Source organism: Musa acuminata, chromosome BXJ3-11, assembly GCF_036884655.1.
Source record: "Musa acuminata AAA Group cultivar baxijiao chromosome BXJ3-11, Cavendish_Baxijiao_AAA, whole genome shotgun sequence".
Lineage (NCBI taxonomy): Eukaryota > Viridiplantae > Streptophyta > Magnoliopsida > Zingiberales > Musaceae > Musa > Musa acuminata.
This window is the reverse complement of record NC_088359.1, coordinates 29,142,310-29,167,469: the sequence shown is the minus strand read 5'-3', so window position 1 is coordinate 29,167,469 and position 25,160 is coordinate 29,142,310. Positions and strand designations below refer to the sequence as shown.

The window sequence follows — 25,160 nt, the reverse complement described above, 5'->3', positions numbered from 1 at the left end:
TTGGTTGGCTCAATAAGTACTGCCGAACCACTTGCATGTTACAAGTTTTCTCCCATGTGTAATTATCATCTAATGTTCCATTAAGATGGCTTTTATTGGTTACATCTCCATAAATGATACTTCGAAACCTTTTATGTTTCCATTAACGAACGTAAAAGGATGTTTTATATATTGAAGGTAGTTGTTGCGTCTGCATTTTGTTAGGTCACATTAATGGATCTAACAAGTAGGAGATCACTTTAGCTAAGCTAAAAAACTACTGACTTCGATTTAGATTATGCATTCATTATCACCTAAATGAATTATTACCCAATCTCTTAGATTGCAAGAAGTGATAGCTCGGCCCAACGACGACCCACGAAGATTCGAGTTATAATGCAAAGTACATTATGTGACTAAGTGGAGAGTGGACGCTTTCTATGGGGACATGTTACGTATCAAGAGTCATTATCAAGTGTTTACGACGATGTGGTAGGGCTAATTATATATTAAATCTCATAGTTAGACTTTCTTAGTATTCTAATATTTATATTTAAAAAATTTATGTTGAAATCCTTATAGTTGTAATTATAAAAGTGAAACATTTAAATCCATTTGTTTTAACATCGTTAGTTTTACCAACAAAAATATAAAAATAATATATAAAAAATAATTTCAGCGTTCCAGTTAGTACTGACGAACAACATCGGTGGACTAATGACAGTGCTACTGGGGGCCATAGGTGGCTATTGTTGACAATAATCAGATATGATGACCCGTTCTGCATTTGTATTGATGTTGACGTAGTTGTCGAGTAGCTCTTTTGCCGCTCTACATTTGTGTTGGTGTCGATGTAGATGTAGAGCGACACCACTCGAGAACTATGTTGGTGTTGGCGTAGATGAAAAACAATATCACTCGACAAATTGTGTCAATACTGATGCAAATGGAAAGCAGTGAAAAGGGTCACTCACTACATTAGCGTCAACATAGATGCAAAGTGGCCCTTATCTTTCATTACTACTCTCTTCGTCCGTTCACAGTAATTACTCGTGGCCTCCAACGGTATTATTATCTACCACCATCGACGTCATCTGTTATTACCAATCGTAATATTAAAATTACTTATTTATTTAGTTTTTTTTATATATTTATTAATAAAATCGATGTCGTTAGGATAAATAAACTTAAATATTTTATTTTCATGATCACAAAGATTCTAATATAAAATTTTCTAGTTTAAAGATTCTATTGCTAAGCGGTCTAATTAAAAATAATAATATTAATGAGCCTTAATGGCCGTAATGCAGTCTCGTTATTTTTAGGGAGTCCGATTTAGTGGAAATGCGTCAGGAAACGGGCCATACACGGGGGGTTTCAAACGGGCCGGATCAAACTTTAAAGCTACCGGAATCCGACCCGTTAATTTTCGTTCTCGATGCGGTGAAGTCGAACCCAAATCCAAATTGAGTGCTCTCTCTCCCTCTCGGCTTATCATTTTGTCCATCGGCGAACGCTCAGCGGTCGACCGGAGCTCCGGCGTTCCTGGTGTTGACGAGGTACCATGCTGACGCAACCTTCACCCGCTTTCTACTCTACCGAATCCTACGCGGTCCTCTTTTTCTGGTTCCCAGATTTCCCGCTTCTGTAGGTCTGGTTCGATCTTTGGTGTGTTCCGGTTTTGATGTTCATTAGGGTCTGTTGAGATGATCGATTCTTAGCGCTTCAGTCTGATTTCTATTGGATTCTGTTTTAGTTACTGGTTGCTTTGATTTGTTTCTCGATACGCGATATTGGATTCCACAGGCAAGTTGAGTCCTTTAGGCTTCTTAGGTTGCTGCCATTGGGAAAACAGCTGCGATCAATTGCAAGATACCATAAGGACTCGGATTTTTTTTTTGTTCTCTTTGTTTCTTTTTCGTTGTGATTGTGACACTACCAGGAAACTGACTGGTTATGTTGTTTCGGTCGCGAAGAGGATCTTGAAGGGAGGCCTGCTTTGGATTCTACAGCAAAGGAACAACCTCATCGTGATGCTAAGACCCACGTTCTCATTCCTAAAGATGCTGTCAATTATTCGTTTTTGCTTATTGTACTTGCAAATTGGGTAATTTGTTCAATTACTTGAAGGTTCTCTATTCTATTGTATTTTCTTGGGCTGTTGCTTGCACTTTATGAATCTGATACGTACAGTGGAATCATTGTCGGGGTCAGCTGGTCCATCTCTATGTCGAGAACAATTTGGTTGTGTCCTGAAATTACTTAAAAGCCTCTCGATGTGATCATGAGAATAAAATGTGTCAGGCTCGGATGTTCTTGAACTTTAGATTTGCAAACTCCAATTTGGTTTACAATAAGAATTATTAGTCCAAAAATCATTGTGCTTCTTCGTTAGTACTTGTTTCTTAGTGATTAGAGGGCCTAAACTAAGTTCTTTTGCCAATTTGATCAAGCAGAAAACTAATATGATTTTTAATTCAAAGATGTTCTCTCACTTTTATGTTTGTTTCTAATGATGCTTGTTGAATTTTTTTTCCCTCTTCACGGTTTCTTATGGAAAGCTGAAAGGAGATCCCTACCAGAACTTATTTCAAAATTTGTGGGCTGAAGGGAAGATTCCTACCAGAACCCATTTCAAAATAGGTAAGCTGAAGGGAAGATCCCTACCAGAACTCACTTCAAAGATCTTAAATGCACAAAAGAAGAGAAAATGTTGTACAAAATGCAGTAAACAGAAAATAAAGGAAGAAAATGAAGGGGGAAAAGGATGAAGAACAATCAGGAACAGCCAATTACAGATTGTTAAATTGTAATTTTACCTCATAACAGGCCTATCCAAAACCTCCTCAACATTCTGTGACAAGTCTGAAAATCCTGCTATTTCTTTCTCTACATAAAGCCAACATCAACAGAAGAGAAATGAAACAACCTGTGTTTCCCTTTCTGTTTCTGAATTCAGAACTTACGGAATACAATATGCACCCAACATCTAAAATAAGACACTTAAGGCTCCAAGTATCTTTTAGCTTTCTCAATCAAACTTGGCGAACTCACACTCAAAAGAATAAATGTCATAAAGTTTCACCGTGGATCACATCACACATCCTGGTCATAGTGGTAGGCTTTTCCTGATCAGATTATATTTATGTTCATTCTATCTTAGTTACCTTGCTCAAACACTGGTAATTCTTATCACTATCTGATCAGAAATTTTGTGCTATTTTGACACTCATCATTATCTTGTGTGGCGGTGGAAAATTGAAGTATATGTATTCTTTCACGTCTGTTTTCTCCTGCTTTTGAGTTTACATTGCTGTGTCCCATTTTCTGTTTCTTTCTAATATTGTTAATATTACTGATACTATTTTGTTTTTGTTTTGACTTCTCTTGCAATTTATCTATGAGAAACCACCTTGCTTGTTCTTCTCTCCTCCACTTCCTCTAGAATATGTGGTCAATTTACTGCTTTTGTTTTTCTTGTTTTGGTATGCAGTTACAGCTGTATTCTAGAAATATTGCAACTTCTTTAATTTTCTCTTTCTTTTTACTTAGTGGACAAAATAGCACGATTATTGGGGATTAGCTATTGAGCGTGGAAGGTTGAGATGATGGATTACCAGAATAACTTGGACTTCTATCTCACAATGTCTAGAAAGGAGCTCCAAAAATTGTGTAAACAGCATGATCTTCCTGCAAATAGAAGCCATGCTCAACTAGCCGACTCACTGGTATCACTGTTTAAGGTGGATTATTAAAGAGTTAATAACGTTCCCCGATATACGTGTACACTCGGTAGCAGTTTAGTTTGAATTTATTAAATACTTTTCTTATGGTTTTTGCAGAAAAGAAATGCCAGTTCAGCAGCTTTGTTGGAGAATTCAATTAATTCGATGGATGGATCTTCTAGAAAATCACTTGTATCCGAACCAAAAGCTAATTCTTCCAAGGTTGATACACATGGACTGTCTTCAGGTTTTAATGAAATTCGAGGTGATGAACGACCATTCTATCATACTGGTAATCAAATAGATGTTATTGACCACATGGTCAATCCAACTTCAGGAAAGGTATAGATAATTGTATTTGATTGCTTGTACTTCTTAGTTCACACTAGGTTCTTTTCATGTAATTTCATTTAGGACATTTTGTTTGCTCAGTTAATGACTTTTCCATGAAGATTTATGTTTTTTGTTGCTGCCACAGACTGTTACAAATGCTTTATGTCCATCATGGCCTGCTAATAGTAATGGTACTGAAAGTATTGGTTATTCTACTTTTGAGCATTGTAACAAGGGAGTAAAAAGCTGTGTTGCTGCTGATATGAAAGAGACTAGAACAACCCAAATTCTTGGTCTGGAGTGCAAGAAAACGAATATTAGAAGTGAATTTGAAAATTTGGTGAGACCAAGAAATGAAGAGCAGAAACAGATCCATGATGCTATTAGAGACACTAAAACTCGTAATACAGTTCCTATGCCATGTGAACTTTATAAACTTCATGAATACTCCATGGAAAGTGGGTTTGTATCTTCTGATGAAATTTCTACAAGAACCCCTACCCTTCAATTCTTTGTGATGTCAGAAGGGGGAATTAATTTATATGTTGATTTAAATTCTGGTCCATTAGGATGGATCAATAGCATGAAGGACGAAATGTGTGTCCATCAGAATGCAAAACATGAGACACGGACTCTGTCGAAAGATATCAGTGATTCTCCAGAAGTTGACAATCATATTAAAATATTGCCAATTGATGACACTGGGATGGACCTTCAAGGCATTGAAGTTGAGCAGAACACTGGCTGTACTAATTCATCCTCAAGTTCAGTTGTCAGTGAAAATTGTAATTCTGAGGCATATCCACCCAATACAACTGTAGTGACATCTGGATTTTCTATTTTGACATCAGGCAGTGTTCCTGTTTGTTTATCAGTATGTTTGGAGGAGAATCAAGTGGTTTCATCTTCCTGTGCAGCTTACTCTGCACAAAACCACCTGGCGTTTGATACTGCACCTTGCGCCCGAGAAGGGATGTTGTTAACTCAAGACTCTTTTGATGCTTCCTTTACGATGCTTAAGGGCAATGCATCGCCACCTAATGCTTCTATGAGATCTATTACTAACGAGGATGATGGTGGCATTTATCCTGTGACAAATGATGGCTCCACTCCTAAGACTGCATGTGTCGATTTTGTTGATGTTGAAGTTAAGGCTTTATGCAACACACTGAATGATGTTCCCGATAAAAATAACCTTCCTATGTTTAAGGATATGCAAGATAGTGTGGACACTTACCATTCTGGTCATCTTAGAAATCATACTGGAACTTGTGAAGGCTCATTTATATGTTGCACGAATGAGCTGCCAGATAATGTGTGTTCACATGGAGGGCTGTCAAATTATTGTCAACTTACTGGACAGAGGTTACTAGATGGTCCAATGGCTGATGCACAATCAGAGATGAGAGCAGCAAATGGTCTTTTCTATCAGCAAGCATGTAGTAATTATGGAACCTTGGTTCCCAAGGAACCAATGCCGGTGTTTCAAGATGAATCGGTACCTGCTCATTTCTAGCAGTAAATATGTAACTCTTAGGATGTTTGGTTCTAAAAGGAAGTTTGTCGCCATATTGTATAAAAGCTATTATACTTTTCTGGAGAACTATGAGCTTTGTTTGATCAACCATTGTCTCAGACAAGCTTTCACCAAAGAACTATATAATGTCCCCAAAATTATTTTTGTCAAACAATATGTAAGAAGTGTCTCTTCCTAGGCAGGACCAGCTATTGCCAGATAAATTGACATGGATTGAATAGGCTTGTTAAGTTACATGCCATGAATGCCCAATAACTATACCAACATGCTTTTTTCTTTCTGTTACTTAATGAGCATTCATCCTATTTGCCTATTTATCTAAAGCTGAAAGGACTCTCTGTTTGTCTAGAAGTCCATGCTGTTTCCTGGAACGGCATGGGGTTATACTTTTCTTTTGTAACCTAAAAACTGGAGGGATTTATAATTTGCTCTATATATTATTTTGTATGAAGAAATAACTGATCCTTCCTCCGTGTCAGATTACCAGATATACTATGCCTTGTGATGCAGGGCCAGAGCACTCCAGTGAAGGGAAAGGAAACCTTAAGAGTAACTTTTGTTTGATCAAAGCTTAAGTTCAATTTATATTCTATATGACAGTTCAGCATTAACCATGTGTCTTAATATGCAGATGCTCTAGAGTCCGGGCCTCCTCAGACAATACTTCCAAGAGACCTAACAGCATAGAGTTGCCCGAGGAACTCCATGTTAAGAGGCAGCATTTCATGTTATAAATGACACTATTATGGATTAAAAAAGAATCAGAAGTTCAGCAAAGGAAACTATGTACGATGTCGTTATACATAGGTGTTCCACATGGCTGGTTCCTAAGGTCCAGTCTTCTCCTTTTAAAGATTTATTCTTTTGACACGGATATACAGATATTGAAAATCACTCTGCAGAAGCCTTTTCATTTCTTGGAATTACATTAAATAATTTCATTTAATAAATGCTGTAAACTTAACTAGAATTCTCTCTCTCTCTCTCTCTCTCTCTCTCTCTCTCTCTCTCTCTCTCTCAATATGGGCTTTCGATCTATACCTTGTCATAATTGGGGTCTTCCCTAATTGAAGACTTATTGAAAATTTTGAAGTGTTATCCAATATCCAATCTTATGATAGATATTGAAAACTCTTAATTAGTATTCAATATTAGAAATATTATTTAAATTTCAATATGTGAGATTGGACAAAGATATTAGGTCCTTTGATGCAATGAAAAAAACTTTTGTGCCTTGGGTCCTACTATCAATGAATAGCTTTGCAGATCCTTTTTGGTTTTCTTTGCTTCTTGTCATATCTTTTACTTCTTCTTGCTATAGAAGTGACAGAAGTTCTGCCTATTGCTTTGATCATATATTGCAACAAACCTGCGATTTTATACTGAATTTGCTCAAATTGTATTTCATATCCAGAGATAGTCTGAACCTAGAACAGTATTCTCTCTCTCTATTTCTCAATTCATACCTTTAGTTTAGAACTAAAGGAACAGAGTTAGAATACTGTTATAGGCTAAGACTATCTTTGGATGAAAAAGGTGGAGGGTTGCATTAGGTCACTGACAACTAGCGCAAAACTATCCAGAGATAGTCTGAACCTAGAGTAGTATTCTCTCTCTGTTTCTGAATTCATGCCTTTAGCTTAGAACTAAAGGAATAGAGTTAGAATATTGTTCTAGGATAAGGCTATCTTTGGTTGAAAAAGGTGGAGGGTTATGTTAAGTCACTGACAACTAGCATAAAATTATGTCAAATCTCATAAACATGGATATTAATCGATTTCAGCTCTCAATGATGACAAAAAATCCAAGTACGCTCCCAAATAGTGGGGACTTACGGTTTTATTATTGTTGTTGTATGTCTTTAGTTTAGAACTCAACTCATTGCTACTACAATTTCATCTACTAGAAAAGGTCATCAGGTAATAACTGACATGGTTCAATTCTGATTCGTTGTCATTTATAACTAATGAAAGTAAAGATAAAATGTTGACTGATAATGGCCATTTAGGATTGTTTGTGCATTCATCTTTTCTTGAGCACTTGTCTTTACTTCTGGAATTTGTTACAACAGCGTCTGGATCAAATGATCACAGCATTGGATTCTAGAGTTGGTTCACAGACAGCATCTGGAATTCCAATCTATCTTTTCAAGTTTCTGGTTTTCAGAAGGCAAAAGCAACAAGTCATCTTAAGATTAACTTTGTATTTATGTTGCTAGACATTCGTGCGTGTCATTTTCGAAGAACATAGCAAGACTTATATCTTGTATGTTCATTCTTAATGATAGTTGATGTTCTAACGAAATAGTTATCCATATTTGGGTGAATTAATTATCTGATCAATGCCAACTCTTTTTTCTTGTTATGTAGATTATAAATATACTGACAGGAGAAGCTACTGCTTAACCAGGCAAGGAAACCAAGGAGGTGTAAGTTTCAGGACCTGTTTTACAACAGAAAATCTTCAAACTTAAACTTTTTACCTATTATTAGTCCTCTCTCGCATGGCTTATTGACCCTTGGGATTCCATATCACATAATACATCAAACTATGCCTATGTTTTCAATGGCAGAGATAGTTGAGGTGAGATAACATCTTGATGATAAAGGGGTTTGAACATAACCTTGGCATGCATGTTACTGCATTGTTATATGCATTTGTCGAAGGTGAATGAACTTAATGTACATGGCAAGGAGGTTGGACCTCACTCTGTCATCCATATAATCTAATTCTAGTGCCCTTGTTTAGGGATAGAGATGTTTGAGATATATCTCTGTGCTAAAGATCTGAGTACTTTGCATAATTAGATAAACATATATGTATGCTATATATTTAGTTTTTAATAATAGAACTATTATTTTTCTTAATTACAGGGATATGAGTTAAATGTCCAGCATAAGAATACTAATTTGGGGCATTCCTGTGGGATATTAAGCTTTTATCATGGCAGTCTTAGTGTCAACAAAACCTGAACAAAATCTGACCTTGTTTTATGATAAGAATGCCAAAATTAATCCATTTAGCTATGGGGTCAGCTTTGCATCTTGAACTTGTATGCATTATCTTATAGTATTCGGGTTTGAATCTGAAAATATGTATCCATGATTGAAGTCTAATAATTAGATCCAACAAGATATTATTGCTTATCATGTTATCAAACACATTATTGCTATAGTTGTTGATTGGTGGATCATTTGAGTCAAAACATGGATGGTGGTTGAGCCCAAGGTTTGATCATGTGACACTGTTTACAATCATGTTTAGTTAATTTAATTTAGGTATGTGTACTATTAGTCTTTTATACTGATTGGAAAATTTTTGGCTCAAAATTTATGTTCTTGTTGCCAGGCCATTGAGTTGCTATATTACTGCTGGATACATTGGAAAAAAAAAGTTTACATGGCAATAAATTGTGTTGTCTGTGCTCTCCTTGATTGTGTATGGTTATCAGAAGCTAAATCCATTATATTTTTGTCGTAACTTCATATGAACTACTAGTTTCCCCTAACCTCAATCTTGAAACATGCTACTTGGTTGCAAGCTCTGGCTTATGATAAACTTTGAAAATGATTTAACAGCTAATTTCTAGGCAGATTACTTTTTATATTGCCAACTCTGACTTATCGAAGTTTGAAATTGATGTAACAGCTAACTTCTAGGAGATGAGCATTATATTTCACCTGCATTTACAGGCACGGAGTGAATCCATTTTGTAAGTGTTTCTGTTGCTAAAATTTAAGAAGAATTTTCATCTTAGATATGTTGGATCAAAATAATAAACAAGCTTTCATAAAAAGATTATGATATATCACAGTTAAATCTAAACTCAATTCACCACTTTCTTTTCTTCTTTCTTTTTTTTTCTCTGTGTTATTTGGTTAAGCATGTTTCATCAATTTCATCAACTCAGGTTGGATGAACTGGAATCTTTTTGATAACTTGTTGAGCTCATACTTAGGCAATGTGCAATAAATATAATAGTTTCTCAAACAAGTCTATCCTTTATAAACTGATTTCTCAATATCCATATTTAATTAAATTTCATATCTTATTCATGCATACTTATTATCATGGAGAGTTAGAGGAAAAAAAAAAGCATTTATGATGGAGTTATTGAAAAATAGTACTCATGACAATGGTAAGAATTTCTTAGGAGAATGGATAACATTATAATGGGTAGATATTGCATGCTTTCCATTATACCGAACTTTTATAAAATTAAAATTACTGCAAGATCAGTAATAGTTCTGATTTCTGAATGCATGTCCCTCATTATTAATCATAAACTGCCAAAGGCATGTATGGGATCCCCAAAACCAAGTAATAAGTAAAACACACAACTGGCTGACCATGTCAAATTGAAGTTATTTTCTACAAAATTAAGAGTGTGCAATTCTTCTTTCATTCAGACGCACTTGATGATCCCCAAAAGCATCTCGTTGGCATCATCCAAGCCTATATGATCGTCACACCTCGCCAAAGTCAGCTGCTTCCTTCACTTATCTTCTCTTGCTCATATACCACATTGTTTGTTTGTTTTGGTCGTTTATCTACATGAACTTGCAGGAGAAATGTCGATCAGTCCACCTCATGGCTTTATGTTCTGTCTGCCTTTGACTTGTCACAGCTAATGCCTCATCATTGATCGGCTACCAGCTGCACTCGAAGCCAGGGGGAGGTTGGAAAAGAAAAACGCAAGTGGATCCTTCTAGAGAAACAAATGAGCAATAGTTTGATTGGATTGACCTGGCTGAGTTGTATGGATTAGAATATTGGACTGCCAATTAATGGTCGCAACTGCAGTTCTAGCATCAACATCATAAGATAAAGAAATGGAGTGGACTAAAAGAAAGGCCCACATGTCACATTTTCCAAGGACAGGAGTTGGGGAGTCGGGTACTCATGAGAAGAACAATTCATATGGATTGCTGAATCTTCTGTTTCTCCTGAGCCACATGATCATTTAAGAACAGGAAATCTTTTCTTTCTTCTTCTTCTTCTTTGTCCTTTATCTGTTAAAAGTCTTGTAGATCCAATTGTTGTGGTTGTGACAGAGAAAAAAGAAAAAAGAAAAAAATTATGGTTTCTGGTTTGTCTTTTTTGAGCATAATAATGGACACACAATGAGTATGGACAGGTAGGTAGATCCTTTTGCAGCTTGCAGCTTAGTAGGTTAGTTGGATGTATGGCCCAGTGCAAGGTCATCAAATGTAGAAATATATCATGAGTAGATTTATGTATGGTGCACTAAACTCTGCCTTCCTAAATGATCTCTACCTGCATTTGGAACTATCAAGTCATCAATAGTAAGAAACACCAATTGCTTATCCTTGTTGGTGATGATGATTTGGGGAAATAATCATCACTTAGCTCTAACTAACATCAAGCTTCTCATCATATGCCAAAGGCATTGCCTTAGTAATAATTATCATCGATCGAGGGAATCATGTGGCTGCTTGTTTGATCATTAGGCTAACTTTAGATAATGTAGTCTGCTGCTCACAATGTGAGTTTAATATCCCTCTTGGTACTAAAACAACTCATCTCTCCTGACCAAAAGCTAGCAGCTTGCAGTTCATTTAAACTTTTGTTCACAGCAATATACATGAGTTGTTGTTTGGATGCTAAAATTTGCCTCCTTTGATCATCCTTCACTTGCTTGAAAGCACAAGGTAGGATACAAAAAAAAAATATAAATAGTGTTTTTAGTGTCTTGAGAATGACTGAGATTACGTGTGTCAACTGTTTTAGTTCTAATCATCTCCAAGGGGAGGATTGGCAAATCAGCTTCAGTTTCCTGCCATAGACAGATTCAAGACAGCCCCTTGCTGTGATGTTCCTCAACCACTAGTTTAAAGCTGGTTGTCCAAATCATTGTTACTGAAATGAATCACTTTTCAGCAATCTTTGTCAAGAAAGATGAGTGCTGATGGGTATCCCGAAGTGTTTGGAGATAGAAGAATGGCTGTGTGGTTTGTATTAACACGAAAATAAGGGACAGTTTTTCTATTTTCATGAAAAGAAGGAAGAGTATATATATATATATATATATATATATATATATATATATATATATATATATATATACATGAACTGATTTATCTGTATTTTATTGACTATATATTATATTTTTTTAAGCCTGGGTTTTTCTCAAAAAAAAAGAAAGAGAAAAAGAAGAAAAAGACGTGTGTGGACGGAACGAGGGTGGGCCCCAAAAAGCGGCGCCGCTCCACCACAAGCTGTCGCGTGGGCTGAAAGCCATGCGTCTCGTTCCCCACTGGTGCACTCGGAGGCAGCAAACCCAACGCGAAACCCAGGTTGGATTGAGCTGCAAAAGCCCGACGGAGTTACCTGTCTTCCCGACTCCATCGGCTTAATTTGGTGATTTAAGTGGGTCCTACACAAAAGTATCCAATAAAAATACAAGTAAGTTTGTACGGTACGAGAGAAAAGAGAGTAGATATTGATCGTCCAGGTTGCCTCTCGTGTTTCGAACGGCATCACATGCCGTCTGTTTCCCATCATCATCATCATCATCAGAGGAACCCATTTAAAGCCCAGACACCGCGGCCACAGAGACACAGAGATGGGAAGCTATTCCATGGAAACCGATTCCCTTCCTTCGATGAGGGAGGAGGAGATGAAGGAGACGCTGTCTCTGGCGGTGGAAGCGGAGGAGGAGGAGGAGGAGGAGGAGGTATGGCCGCGGAAGTGCGGCGGGGTGACGCTCGAGGGATACGTGGACGGGGCGGACGGCGGAGAGGAGGGAACCGGCGGCGTCGCGAGGACGAAGAGCTTGACGGATGAGGACCTGGATGAGCTCAAAGGGTGCCTCGACCTCGGATTCGGTTTCAGCTACGAGGAGATCCCCGAGCTCTGCGACACGCTCCCTGCGTTAGAGCTCTGCTACTCCATGAGCCAGAGGTTCTTGGACGAGCAACAGCAACAGCAGGATCGCTCCTCCTCTGCCGAGTCCATGGATCTGAGCGCGCCGCCTCCTTCTCCTCCCATCGCCAACTGGAGGATCTCCGGCCCTGGTAAAACTTCTTTCTTGGGTCCTCCCCTTTGCTAATTGTGCCAAAGATTCGTTTTTGGCGTTCTACAAATGAGCCAAAAGGTCCCATCTTTGTTGTTCCTCCTCCAAGCAACCCTTATTTGTGTTCATCCGGATAAATCATTCCTAATATTGCTTCATATGTCCACGAAGACTAGAAAAAAAGGGCCAATTTTTATCCCCAATACAATTCAACCAATCACGAGGAGTGGTCTCTTTGTGTTTACAAATCGAGTAAATGGGGGAATTTGATTACTTCCTGTTTCTTGGAAAAGATATATATGATCATAGAATTATTTGGTGAATCTGTTGTAGTTGCCCTCCCATGATCTCTGATTCAATTTCCTCTTCTGTTGATACCAGGGGATGATCCGGATGCAGTAAAAGCAAGGCTCAAGTATTGGGCCCAAGCAGTGGCTTGTACTATTAAATTATGCAGCTGACACATACATGGTTCGACTTTTCCCAGTTCTTCAGGAGATCGAAGAATTAATCCATCGGCTTCTGCTGCCAAGCTTATGTTTTGACAGAGTGAATCCTCTCCTGATGTTTCTCTGCTTGGTTTCATTGCATGCTGCTATCATTTTTCTGGAGATGGAAGGAAGCTGACGCATAGATAAGAAGTAGAGAATTGCAAGAAAGAAAGACGTCTGAAATCACATTGAGAACATGTCTGATCTGCATTCCTGTGGAGTACACATCTTCCTTTAACAAAATCGTTTTCATGTTGGTTGCTTTACTCTGTGGACATTGATTGATGTGACCCACATGAAAGCAGTGCTGTTCTGAGGGGGATGATGCATCCACCACAGTAAATGAAGGATGCTTATACTGAGACCAAGAAAGAATCCCCATGTCAGTCTCTGCACTGCAAGAAGAACAAGTTTAGCAGAGCTTCTATAATACATTGATTTAGTCTGCTGTGATTCTTTAAAATTATGATAAACAATTAATAATCTGGTTTTTTTTGTGTGTGTGTGTTGACACACTATGATTTTGACATATATGGTAGTAATTATAAATATAAATAATTATTTTGTGATAATAGACTAAAATCACATGTGGATAATATATAATTTACTATTTCTTTTTCATTATAATGTTGTCATATTGGATCTGGCTCGAGAATTAAAACCAATAAATCGACGCGAGAGCTCAACCGACACGCGACTCTTCCGGTTTGAAGACCGATCGGTGTCCGTTCGTTTCCCTCTCTCCTTCTAAATAAAACTATATGGTCAAATTACATGTATATCCCTTTAAAAATAATTTTCATATTTATTCCTCCACATATATATATATATATATATATATATATATATATAAGCTTTAAATAATACTAATATAGTTTACAATTTAAGATTTTGTAAAGGGTTACAAAGTAATTTCGAGTTTGAGATGATAAATATGTGAAAATCCCATATAATAATAATAATAATGATAATAAACGTAAATTGGAGCCCTTTGCGCGATGCTCGAAGGTTTAGATTACGATTCGAAGAAGTCGGATGATACCAGCGACGAATACTGCACTCAGGTGATGATCCTTTTCTCGTTCCTCCTATGTTCCTCGCTTCTCGAATTCGGCGTTTGGATTTGGTGCTTGTCGATCCTGTTTGCTCTAATTTTTCCGAGAATTTTTGTCTTTTCCATGACGTGTTTGTTGAATTGCCCAAGAGAGCCTCATACTCGTGATCGTTGTCGTTGTGTATGAGGGCAGGTAAGCAGAGCGATACGGACCATGTCAAAGCTCCGGTGCGCCCCCCGGGATTCAAATTTCGGAGCCGTAGTCCTTCTCTTCTTGGTCGTCCCGACCTTTGTTGTCGGCATCTACTTGCATGGCCAAAAGATCACCTACTTCCTTCGCCCTCTCTGGGAATCCCCTCCGAGGCCGTTCAAGGATATCCCCCATTACTATGACGAGAATGTCTCCATGGAGAACCTCTGCAAGCTCCATGGCTGGGGAGTCCGCGATGTTCCCCGCCGCGTGTTCGATGCGGTGCTCTTTAGCAATGAATTGGACATCCTTGCCATCCGCTGGCACGAATTGTACCCTTATGTTTCGGAATTCGTGCTCCTCGAGTCTAATTCTACCTTCACTGGCCTGCAAAAGCCCTTCTTCTTTGCTGAGAACCGGGGTCAATTTGAGTTTGTGGAGCCACGGCTCAATTACGGGACTGTCGGTGGGAGGTTCGTCAAGGGGGAGAACCCTTTTGTTGAGGAGTCCTACCAGAGAGTGGCATTGGATCATCTCATCAGGGCTTCAGGAATTGGTGATGATGATTTGTTGATCATGTCGGATGTTGATGAGATCCCAAGTGGCCACACGATTAACCTCTTGAGGTGGTGCGATGACATTCCAGAAAAGCTACATCTCAGACTGCGGAATTACTTGTACTCTTTTGAGTTCTTGTTGGATAACAAGAGCTGGAGGGCTTCGGTTCATAGGTACCGTGCTGGAAAGACGAGATATGCCCACTACCGCCAGACTGATGACATACTGTCAGATTCGGGGTGGCATTGTAGCTTCTGCTTCCGCTACATCGGCGAGTTTGTGTTCAAGATGAAGGCATACAGCCATGTTGATCGTGTGAGATTTGCTTATTTTCTGAATCCATCAAGGATTCAGGATGTCATATGCCGAGGAGCAGACCTTTATGACATGCTTCCGGAGGAGTATACATTTAAGGAGATTGTAGGGAAGCTGGGGCCTATACCTCACACGTATTCTGCAGTCCATCTTCCTGCTTATCTGCTTCAGAATTTTGACAAGTACAAATATCTCCTACCTGGAAATTGCAAAAGAGAACATGGGTGATTGGAATTGCACTTACAGGAGTCTCTTTCAAAAATAATAAACAACAGTATGCTGGTATTTATGGCCTGATTGCTGATATTATGATCTGATTTGTGTGACTCTTCTGAGGCAAGTTGGAAAGCGGAAGTTCTAAGGTGTACGTGTACATTGTATATAGATACTCAAGTAATCATGCTTGCTTCACCTAACTTGGGTGCCAAAGTAGTGTCTGCAGCGTTTCTAGCTACAAGGAGAGGTTTCTCCATTTTCTGTTATCAGTAAGATATTTTAACTGTGTTTTTTGTACTGTGCAAATTAAGTATGCTTTGGAAGCCCCACTAAGCTATTTTGGTGATAGTAAGTTACATTCACTTCTTTGCTTTTGCAGATGCTTGTGTTCCTTCTGACCTCAGAGTTTTATCAGTTTGGAATTCGGTTTGATGGAACTTGCACAGTATATGTTTTCATGTGTTCGCATTACCATTATTCTCTAAAAATATGAGGATCTCAGTATCTTAGGCATCAACAATCTGTATAACTGCAAATGCACAAAGTGTAATGCAGTCTGTATAAAGAAATATCATTTATTTCATAAACAAATTATATTGTATTTATGGACCCAAGGCAAATCTCATGTATGACTTCATACAAATTGGCAATATTTCACTCGTGCAACTCTCAATACGAAAAAAGAATAATGATGAAATTCCTGAACATATAGACGTGGCTCAGTCAAACCCCTTAAATCAAACTGCATCAATCTCATAGTTCACTCTTTTTACTATTTTGGTATTTAGAAGTATGTGATTGTGTCTACATGTTGTTATGTGTTCTGCAGGTTTAAGAGTCGCATATTATTTATGTCAGATGTTCAAGCAACTGATGATGATATGATCTTGTTTGATCTTTTTCTATCTTCTTTAAGAGTAGTTATGTTTGCACACACAGAAAGGCTCTGTGATAGTCTACTGAAATATAGCAATCAGACAGTTAAATTATTCTGAAAGTTCCTTAAGTTTCTTTAGGAACTTCTTCTTTCACTCCGTCTCATGAAGCAGTCTGCTCTTTCAGTCCTTGATCAAGGAGAACAATCAAGAAGAGTTGACAACACACTTTTAAAATCTTCTCCAATAGCCCAAAATTGTGGTGTTTTTATTTATTTCAGTTGACCTTTCAGCATAGTCTAAAACTTCCAAACTGAAATTTACCACTTGGAAATTCATGCAAGTGATGCTTATCGACATCTGAAGCCATGCTGTTTTTCTGTAATTTGAGCCAACTAGCTGTTGGATTGTCTGTCATCGATGATCTCTCTACACTGAACTTGATTGTATTCCTTAAATATTCTTGTACAGTCGTACTGTTACCCCACAATTTGCTTCAGTTGAATTGACATTCTCATCTTTTATCATATCTGGTCTTGAGCTCTCAAGATTCTTTTTTCATCAACAACCTGATAGAACCAGGAATGTCATAAATAACAATTCTTGTTATTCAAGTTATTGAAGCTTTAGACCCTTGTTTTAATACTTATAACAAGCTTTTGCATGAGAATAGTTGAAAAATATCCTTTTTATTATTTATAAACGTTTTTATATGGTTGTGTCTGGATCCTTGAAGATAAAAGAAACATACATAACTTTTTCGTGGAGAAAACATCAACCCTCTCATGCTAGAGTCATCTAAAAATTCTTTTTTCCCCTTCAATCAGCAAGAGCCTGAAAACACTAGGCATGCAAGAACCTGTGATCTCATGCAAGAATGATTTATTTCTTTTTTTTTTTTTCTTGACTAAATGATCAGCAGTTGTATTTTCTATTTTTATCTGTTAGGTAAATGAAAAGAATGAATATCTGTTCATTGAGACTCCCCTGTTAAATTGTTTGGAAGTTCAAGAATTTCTTTTCTGTTCCTAAGAGTAAAACTGAAATGCTTGGGACCATAATACATGTTCCTTTTGCTATTATTTGATGCCTGATATGATGGCAGGAACTGGTATAAAGTGTGTTCTTATCCTTTGAGAATAAGTTCTTTTCATAATTTGAATATAAAAGGAAGAGCCATGAGCCAAACAAACATCAAGCCTCCTAGCATATTAAGGTCTGTCGCAAAAATGTCATTCGGGAGTCACCACCACCACCACCACCACCACCACCACCCACAGCAAAGCCATGTGGAGTTCCATGAGGCAAGGATCTCCTCAGGGGGAGACTACTACGCCTATGTCTCTTCGTTGGAGAAGGCTACGTCTGAAAGACCTCTCCTCACAAACACTCACCAAGTATACAAGCACAAAGAGGCCTGTGAAGTAGAGGATAGTTTCCGACCAGCCACCTATCGTGTGTCTGAGACCACCTATGAGGAGAATGTCGACATGGAATCTGGAGACTACATCAAGCGCAAACACCTTATGATGATCAATTCGGCCTGAAAGTACTCCGTATAGTTACTAAGAAATGGATGTCAGAGATTGGCATCTTCATAAATAAAATTCTGGCTCTTCTGTACTGTGGGTGAGCCATCTGGATACTGCTTTATGTATGATCCTCTAGTTTTCAGTAAGTAATTCTTACATATAAATCTACAAGAAAACACACAAAGATCTTGTCTCTTTTTTCTTTGGCACACTGAATGTCAACAGTGGAGAACTGGAGATCATATTGCATGAATGAATTAGAAGAAATCACAATCTTGTTTGTGAGCGCAAGCATCCCGGCCGACATTAGAATAGGTGGATCAATTTGAGGGAAGGTTGATTTGTAAGCTTACCATTGTAATTTTCTGACTAAAAAGTTCATAAAGTTTAAATACTCACTGTCCACATTATTAGATATTCTCTTCTCTACATATTGAACCGTAACTTCAGTTATTCTTGATCTCTATATTTCTACACTTTCATTTCTGTTTTCCCTTTTTCCTTCTTTGTATATGCATTTCCCAGAATTATGGTAGTTGTATTTGGTTGTTTCAAATCATGCTATTTGTTAACCAGAACTATTTCAAAAAGCTAGAAATACAACAACACTGTTTTTCTTAAGAAGATTGATCGATAGCAGGAAAACTATATCCCTAGATAATTTCTCTTTTGATGTTGATGTCAGACTAAAGTTAGCAGAAAAGAACATCCTGACAAACTTTCGTTTGTATCACCTAGATACACTGATAAAGAAAGGTGTCTACTACACCGCTTGGTAGCTTGTTTTGTACGTGCCATTCACAAAGCCATAAGTTTGAACTTATTAATCTTTAGTCATGACTCATTCGGGAAAAGTCATTTCATTAATTATTTGTTGATCATGAAGTAGTTTGAGGATGGAAAAATATTTGAAGAATCATTCAACTAAAATTTGTGATTTAATTGTTGTCTTTTTAATAGTATTTCACATGTAGGGATAAGATTGCTTATATTGGACCCTTATATTTGGCATTGATGGGAGGCTCGTAGAGGGAGAGCTTACTTTTTAATGTTTCTAGTAGAGCGCATCAAATTCTGTTATTTAAGTCCATTTGTTGGTGGTATAAATGTGGAACATCTTTCACTTGTCTACTGGAGATCAGTTCAGTGGAATTGTAGATAGATTTCTCAGACATCAGTTCAGTGGAGAAAGAATAAAGGCGCACTCTTTTTTCTTCTTTTTTTGTTCTCTGAATTCAAAAATGAATTGTGCCTACAAAAGATAGGTGTGGATAGTGGATGTTTCTGTTTTATATGAATCATCCTGGTTGACTATGATTGATTCCTCATCAGGAATGGCTGATGCCTAAAAAAGGTGGGTGTGGATTCTCTTCATGTGGTGGAGGTTCCTCTTTTAAATTAATTGTCCTGGTTTGATGTGGTTGATGTCTCATCAGTGAAGGTTGATGCCCATCAGATGTGATGGTTTTTCGGCACCAGCAGAAGCATCCCACATGGACAGGATATTTTTGCAACTCTTGTTATCTTATTACAGGAAGAAGCTTGAACTTCGAGGATACAGAAATTCGATCAACTGGGCTGATATTATCATGCCTAAAAATTTTTGGCTATAAATTTTCCATGTATTTGAAGTTCCAGTAACAACTAATCTTCTATTTTATGATCTTATATGCTTTCTTGGATCCTTGGATGCTGCTTAATAGTAGATTTGTTTCCTTGAATGTCTCTTGTATGAATTTATATGGTCTGTTGGATTGTTGGATATACTAGTAGAAATTTTCTTTTTTCTGTTATCTCTCTTAGTTATATGGTGTGTTAGATCTTTGGATGCTGCTAAGTAGTAGAAATGTTTCCTTGGATGTCTCTTCTGTGAATCACATGCTATGATGGATCCCTTTATGCTGCTTTAGTAGAAATGTTCTTTGATTATAATTCTGTGAACTTATATGGTGTGTTGTGGATCTTGTGATGATGTAAATGACTAGAATGTGTTGCAGATCTTACATATAGTGAAGGCAGGAACAATGACATTGTGGATGATTTACATATAGTGAAGGCAGGAACAATGACAGTGAAGGCAGGAACGTTTCCAACTCATGACACGCACACTAATATCGAGCTTCTTGATGACAAGAGGTGAACTAATGGCGAAGAAGGTTCTCTTGCAGGCCGTGCTGCTCGCATAGTCACATCTTGTTCGGCGACAAGGATGTGACGTTGGAAGGGAGCTGTCTGAGTGGTGGCGTGGCTACCACATGGTGCGGCGAGACCTGAGGAACACCGATCCCGTCATCGCTCTTGCTGTTTGTAGTGGCGCTTTCAGGAGTCGAGTCAGTCGTGCTAACGAGGACTAGCAATGGAAACCCATTATAAAGTGTGACTCGATTTTAGAGGTCTCTAACTTGGAGTTTCTTTGGGAGATCCATCATATATGACCTGCTGCCTGCTCGATCGAGTGGTGGGACTTTATTTCCCCTTTATCTTTTTTTTTTTTGTGTGTTTGTTTTAAAGGCTCTCAACTTCTAGAAGTTCTCTCTCACTCATATAACATCAAATTCGTGATGCTTTCTTATGGCATTTGTTGAAAAATGTCAAAGATTTCATGTTACCCTAACATCAACCCTTCTATTTGCTTACTATAGTTTGTGCTTCGGAGGATCAGCCTACTTTCTCTCTACCCAACCTGGATGTTGAGTTCATAACGTTTTGACCCTTTGTAATGGTTGGAAGAGGAGATATTTTTTATTCTTTCGACCAACGAGTGGTTGATTGACTTAAGTTGGTCCACTTGAAAATTTTCAATGTGGCCTCAAGGTTGCACGGGTCAAAAGAAAAAGTAATTTAGGAGATTATCTCTAGTCTTATTCGACTCCACCAACAACTTTCAGAAGGGCGACAATGGCTCATTATAGCAGGACTCAGCCCAACGCCTCTAGGTAATCCATTTATAACTTTGCTAATATGTCTTTCTGAAGTCACTAACTTCACACACCTCCCTTGCAGATATGGACATCCAAGGGATCATTATAGAGGTTATCGCCCACCACCAAGGTGGGAAGACTAGACAAATGGTCGCTCAAGGAGGTAAGTCATTGAGAGCTCATTAAGAAGAAGAGCTCAAAAGTGAAACCTATCGACTAGTCATCGGGGGGCATCAAGCACTTGTGTCGAGCAAAAATGCTCCCCACTTCTCCATCACCACTACTAAGCCAACAGGCGCGTAAAGAAGGCACACATTGACCAGAGGGCTCCTCCCGACATTTCGACTCCCCTCGCTCCAATGGTTGTCATGTAGAAACCTACTGAAGGAGAAGAGCAGCCACAATAGCAACAAGCATCCTCATCAGATTTGGGAGTGAGATCGTTGACCACCTTTGGGGGCCTATCGTCTACATCGATAATGAGGTTCCTGTCAATCCAACAAAACTCATACCGATGCGTATTGTCCATGGGCTAGTCACCCAAAGATGAGGGATCATCTATAGCCTCGACTGGTGCATAACCCATGCCAGTCTATCATGGGAGGTTCCAAGGGAGGCCACCTCTTGGAACAAGTGCCTCTTGCACCTAGTGTTGGCCAAGGGTCTATACCTAAGGCCCACCAAGTACATCCTCGTAGATAAACATAAGAGCTTGGTAATGGTAAGGACTTGAGACATCTGAATCTATCAATTTCTTATTATTTTTGTTGACACCCCAATTAGCCCCACATCGGAAGTAGACAAAAGATTAAGATTGACTTATAAAAGTTTGATGAGTGTACTATGATAACTTCGGCTTAAACATTTTGGTCAATGGTTTGGACCAAACAGAGTTATTGGTCAGTTAGCCCATCGGACTTGGGTCGTGACATTTTGGTATCAGAGCCAACGTAGTATTTGGGCATGATGAGAAGCCTTAAGTAAAGCTACCCATGGATTGAGTTAAAAATTAATCCCACATCGGTAGTGGGCAAAGACTAAGATGCTCGAAACTTGATAATAGTTGCAAGCAACCTTCTCCGAGAGGTTGAGCTCCTTAAGGAGCAAAAAAATATAGTCAAGAGGTCTTAGGCAGAAGACGAGACAACCCAACTCTGATCTCGAAACGGTGAGATGGAACGCAAGTTCTAAGTGGTTGTGGCTGACTTACAACAATGGGAGGAGGCAGTGCATCCAGCAACAAAGGTAGAAGCTACCTAAGAGTACCACTAGAGGCTTGATGCTAAAACAGAGGTTGAATGCCTCAGGTGGGAGGGTTTGGCCTTGAAGTTCAAAGTATGTGACCTTTCAACACACCAACAAGATGATGGTCCAATCATTAGTGGAAGCAGACAACCGTGAGGTGAAGGTAGAAGTTTATGGGGTGGCAAAGTACAAGGTCTTCCAAGGCTTCAAGAAAAAAACTTAGGAGCATAATGCCTTTAACTTCAATTATAAGCTTGCGATTTCCCAAACTAAATATAAGCACATCAACAATGAGTTCCTTAAGACCATATCCATTGATAGCAAGGTTGTCATGGTCGGGTCTGACGACCTTGATGACTGATGCAAGATAACTATCTATGTGGAGGGAGATGTTGTTGAGCCAATGAAGAGGACAATGAGTTGGCCAACACATATGTTGCCATTGAGGAGCTGACTGTCACACTTGTCACCAACTCACCCCTCGAAGATGAAATTATAGAAATTTTAAAGGGGTAGGAATTGGCTTGTTAGATATCCTTTTACTTGTTTTTCTTTTGACAGACGATGCTCATTTTAAAATGTAAGAGCTATCGAGAATATTGTATAAGTTTTTTCATGAATAGAACATCTTTCTTTGCCAAAAAGAGTCTTTACACAATATGTTAAGATTACAAAAGGGTTTTTAGGTTTTTAAAGATGTTACTTCTTGAAACGGGAAATGTACTAAGTCTTAGGAATGTTTGACATACTTATGGTTTAGAGTCAGTAGGTCCTTGGTTAAGCTTCTTTTGAGATTTGATATGGTCTTTCCTACATTAGTATTAACTTGCCTCTTATATGGGTCAGATCACTAACTTTAACTTTTCTTAAGGTCAAATCTCCTTCCTTTAGTTGTCGGAGATGAACCTGTGCGTTGAATGCCTTAGCCACAGATCATTGGTAGGCTAAGTTTCTCAAATGGATTTGGGTCCTTCATTAATTATATCTAAGTTGGCTCTGAGATTGAGTTTTGTGTCATCCTCGGAGAAATATTGGGTTCAAATGGTTGACAAGATTAACTCAATTGGGAGCATGACTTCTATACCATAGGTAAGGTGAAATGATAATTCCCCTATAAAAGCTTTATGAGTGGTTCAATAACTCTTTAGAGTACTCGGGAGTTTGTCCTCCCATAAGCCCTCAAAATATTTTTCTTCATACTTTTAAGTATTACCCACTTAGTGACTTCAACCAAGTCTTTAGTCTGGAGGTGTGCCACCGAGCTGAATCTCGAAGGAACTACTATTCTATGAATTTAGTGTTGTTGAATTGTATCCCGTTATCTGTAATTTTTGCTTGGGCAACCCCAAATCATGAGATAATATTTTTTCAAATATAACCCTCAACTTACTTTTTTTGATATTGAGATTAGGGGTTCAGCTTCGACCTATTTTGTGAAATAATCTACCCCTATAATCAACTATATCTTTTGCCCTGAAACTAGGGGAAATAGTAGAATGTCTAAGCCCTATTGTGCAAAGGGCCAAGCTCTGTCATGTCAACTTGACCATCAAAAGGTTATACACTTGGGTATTGCATTGACACCGATCACAACGTCGGACAAAATCCATTGCATCTTAATGGTTGGCCAGTAGTAACCTTACCAAAATACCTTAAAGGGAAGGGATCTTGCTCCAATATGCTCCCCACATACTCCATAGATCACGGATAAGACTGAAGAGGCTTCGGTAGGATGGATACAATGAGAGGATATGATAATGATCATCTATAAAGGACATCATTTAGAATATAGCACAATGCTTATTGCCTCCAAATATTTTCTTGCCTTGGTTAAATCGTTAGGCAAGTCATTAGTCTTAAGATACTTCCAAATACCACCCATTTGGATAGTTTCTACTGAGATGACTAAAATTTGATCTTTGTTGATACTTTTGATGGTCTAATGTCATTATTATAATTCCTTTTGAAACATTAAAGTACACCATTGGGAAAGGTTTGGAGAGAGTATCAACCATTATGTTTTTGCTGGATATGTTATTGGGCTTTGGAGAGGTAGGCTGCCATGGTAGGTTCATTGGTGATGTTTTTGCTCTAAGGGATATCATATATTAGTTATTGGGCTTTGGTGAGGTAGGCTGCCATGGTAGGTTCATAAGTCTAATACACATTATACACTTGATTGACAACTAGCTAAGAGTCACAGAAAATTTTTGAACTTTCAATTTTTATGTTTTTATTTAGCTTGAGCCTAGTTAATAAAGCTTTATATTTAACTTTATTGTTGATCACTCTAAAGCTGAATCGGAGTGCATGTTTATAGACCTCTCTCTCAGGACTTTTAAGGACAAGATCTGCTCCCTCATTCGTTAGTGTCATAAATTTGTCTACATGGAGAGTCTAATAATCGATCATCTCCAAATCCTCCTAGATGAGAGTCATTTCTGTTCTAAAATCCATCGAGGCTTGGGCCTTAATTGTAGTTCAAGGCCTCTAAGTAATATCAAACTTGTTGAGCTCAAGTGCTCATTTGAGGAGTCTAACTAATGCATCCGACTTAGAAAGGATTTGGAACATTAACTGGTTTGTCATGATAATGATATGATGAGCCTAAAAGTATGAGCAGAGTTTCTTCACTATGGGCACCAACCCATAGGTGAGCTTCTCAAAATTTAGGTATATGATCTCTTCATCTTGAAGTACATAGTTAATATAATACATGGGCCACTATATTTGAGTCTCTTCCTAAATCAATAATGAGCTCATAGCCATTGGAGTTTTTGATAAGTATAGATATAGTTCCTTGCCTAGAAGTGGGCTAGAAAGTTGGGGAGGCCTGCCAAATAATTCTTAAGCAAATCAAAGTTTGCCTAGCACTATTCAATCCACTAGTAATCCTTTGGGCACTTCAAGTTCTTGAGGAATAGTAAACATTGATTCTCAATTCTAGATAGGAAATGACTAAATGCAATGATATAACCGATCAACTACTGAACTTGTTTGACCAAAGTCGATGGCTTTATGTCTATGACAACTCAGATTTTCTCTAGATTAGCATCTATCCTTCACCGGTGAATCATAAAGCCAAGGAATTTCTCAAAGTTTACACTAAATGCACACTTAATAGGATTCAAGTACATTTGAAATTTTTTATGT

At 38.1% G+C, this 25,160-nt stretch overlaps 3 protein-coding genes across 12 annotated transcripts; all 3 read left to right on the top strand.

Annotated features, from left to right (window-relative positions):
* Nucleotides 1-1,427: 1,427 nt before the first annotated feature.
* LOC135653214 (uncharacterized) lies at nucleotides 1,428-10,666 on the top strand. 9 transcript variants are annotated; one of them, XM_065174932.1, is made up of 11 exons: nucleotides 1,428-1,538; nucleotides 1,956-2,086; nucleotides 3,532-3,722; nucleotides 3,822-4,046; nucleotides 4,183-5,535; nucleotides 6,054-6,123; nucleotides 6,206-6,406; nucleotides 7,944-8,002; nucleotides 9,223-9,286; nucleotides 9,984-10,055; nucleotides 10,202-10,666. In XM_065174932.1, the coding sequence occupies exons 3-7, from the start codon at nucleotides 3,585-3,587 to the stop codon at nucleotides 6,259-6,261; spliced, it is 1,842 nt and encodes a 613-aa protein (XP_065031004.1). In that variant the 5' UTR covers nucleotides 1,428-1,538; nucleotides 1,956-2,086; nucleotides 3,532-3,584; the 3' UTR covers nucleotides 6,262-6,406; nucleotides 7,944-8,002; nucleotides 9,223-9,286; nucleotides 9,984-10,055; nucleotides 10,202-10,666. The 9 variants fall into 9 exon arrangements, with proteins under 9 accessions (XP_065031004.1, XP_065031009.1, XP_065031012.1 ...); XM_065174937.1 differs by adding an exon at nucleotides 2,541-2,622 and having other exon boundaries at nucleotides 7,944-9,286; XM_065174940.1 differs by having other exon boundaries at nucleotides 3,532-3,707; nucleotides 7,944-9,286.
* A 1,479-nt stretch (nucleotides 10,667-12,145) lies between these two features.
* On the top strand, nucleotides 12,146-13,598 carry LOC135653156 (uncharacterized). The gene is made up of 2 exons (XM_065174764.1): nucleotides 12,146-12,611; nucleotides 12,992-13,598. Exons 1-2 carry the CDS (start codon nucleotides 12,161-12,163, stop codon nucleotides 13,069-13,071), a joined length of 531 nt encoding a protein of 176 aa, XP_065030836.1. The 5' UTR covers nucleotides 12,146-12,160; the 3' UTR covers nucleotides 13,072-13,598.
* Nucleotides 13,599-13,983: 385 nt separating this feature from the next.
* Nucleotides 13,984-16,141, top strand: LOC135653155 (uncharacterized). Of its 2 annotated transcripts, XR_010502349.1 has the most exons (3): nucleotides 13,984-14,165; nucleotides 14,349-15,703; nucleotides 15,814-16,141. XR_010502349.1 is itself a non-coding variant. In XM_065174763.1 (2 exons), the coding sequence occupies exons 1-2, from the start codon at nucleotides 14,100-14,102 to the stop codon at nucleotides 15,444-15,446; spliced, it is 1,164 nt and encodes a 387-aa protein (XP_065030835.1). In that variant the 5' UTR covers nucleotides 13,984-14,099; the 3' UTR covers nucleotides 15,447-15,800. The 2 variants fall into 2 exon arrangements, 1 of the variants encoding a protein (XP_065030835.1); XM_065174763.1 differs by lacking the exon at nucleotides 15,814-16,141 and having other exon boundaries at nucleotides 14,349-15,800.
* Nucleotides 16,142-25,160: the final 9,019 nt, after the last annotated feature.

Bases quoted from the DNA above. Each gene is read 5' to 3' on its own strand.
- LOC135653214 (XM_065174935.1), top strand. From the start codon at position 3,585: ATGATGGATTACCAGAATAACTTGGACTTCTATCTCACAATGTCTAGA. The intron at 3,723-3,821 runs GTGGATTATTAA...TGGTTTTTGCAG, and splicing joins CACTGGTATCACTGTTTAAG to AAAAGAAATGCCAGTTCAGC. The intron at 5,536-6,053 runs GTACCTGCTCAT...CCTCCGTGTCAG, and splicing joins CGGTGTTTCAAGATGAATCG to ATTACCAGATATACTATGCC.
- LOC135653156 (XM_065174764.1), top strand. From the start codon at position 12,161: ATGGGAAGCTATTCCATGGAAACCGATTCCCTTCCTTCGATGAGGGAG. The intron at 12,612-12,991 runs GTAAAACTTCTT...TGTTGATACCAG, and splicing joins CTGGAGGATCTCCGGCCCTG to GGGATGATCCGGATGCAGTA.
- LOC135653155 (XM_065174763.1), top strand. From the start codon at position 14,100: ATGCTCGAAGGTTTAGATTACGATTCGAAGAAGTCGGATGATACCAGC. The intron at 14,166-14,348 runs GTGATGATCCTT...GTATGAGGGCAG, and splicing joins GCGACGAATACTGCACTCAG to GTAAGCAGAGCGATACGGAC.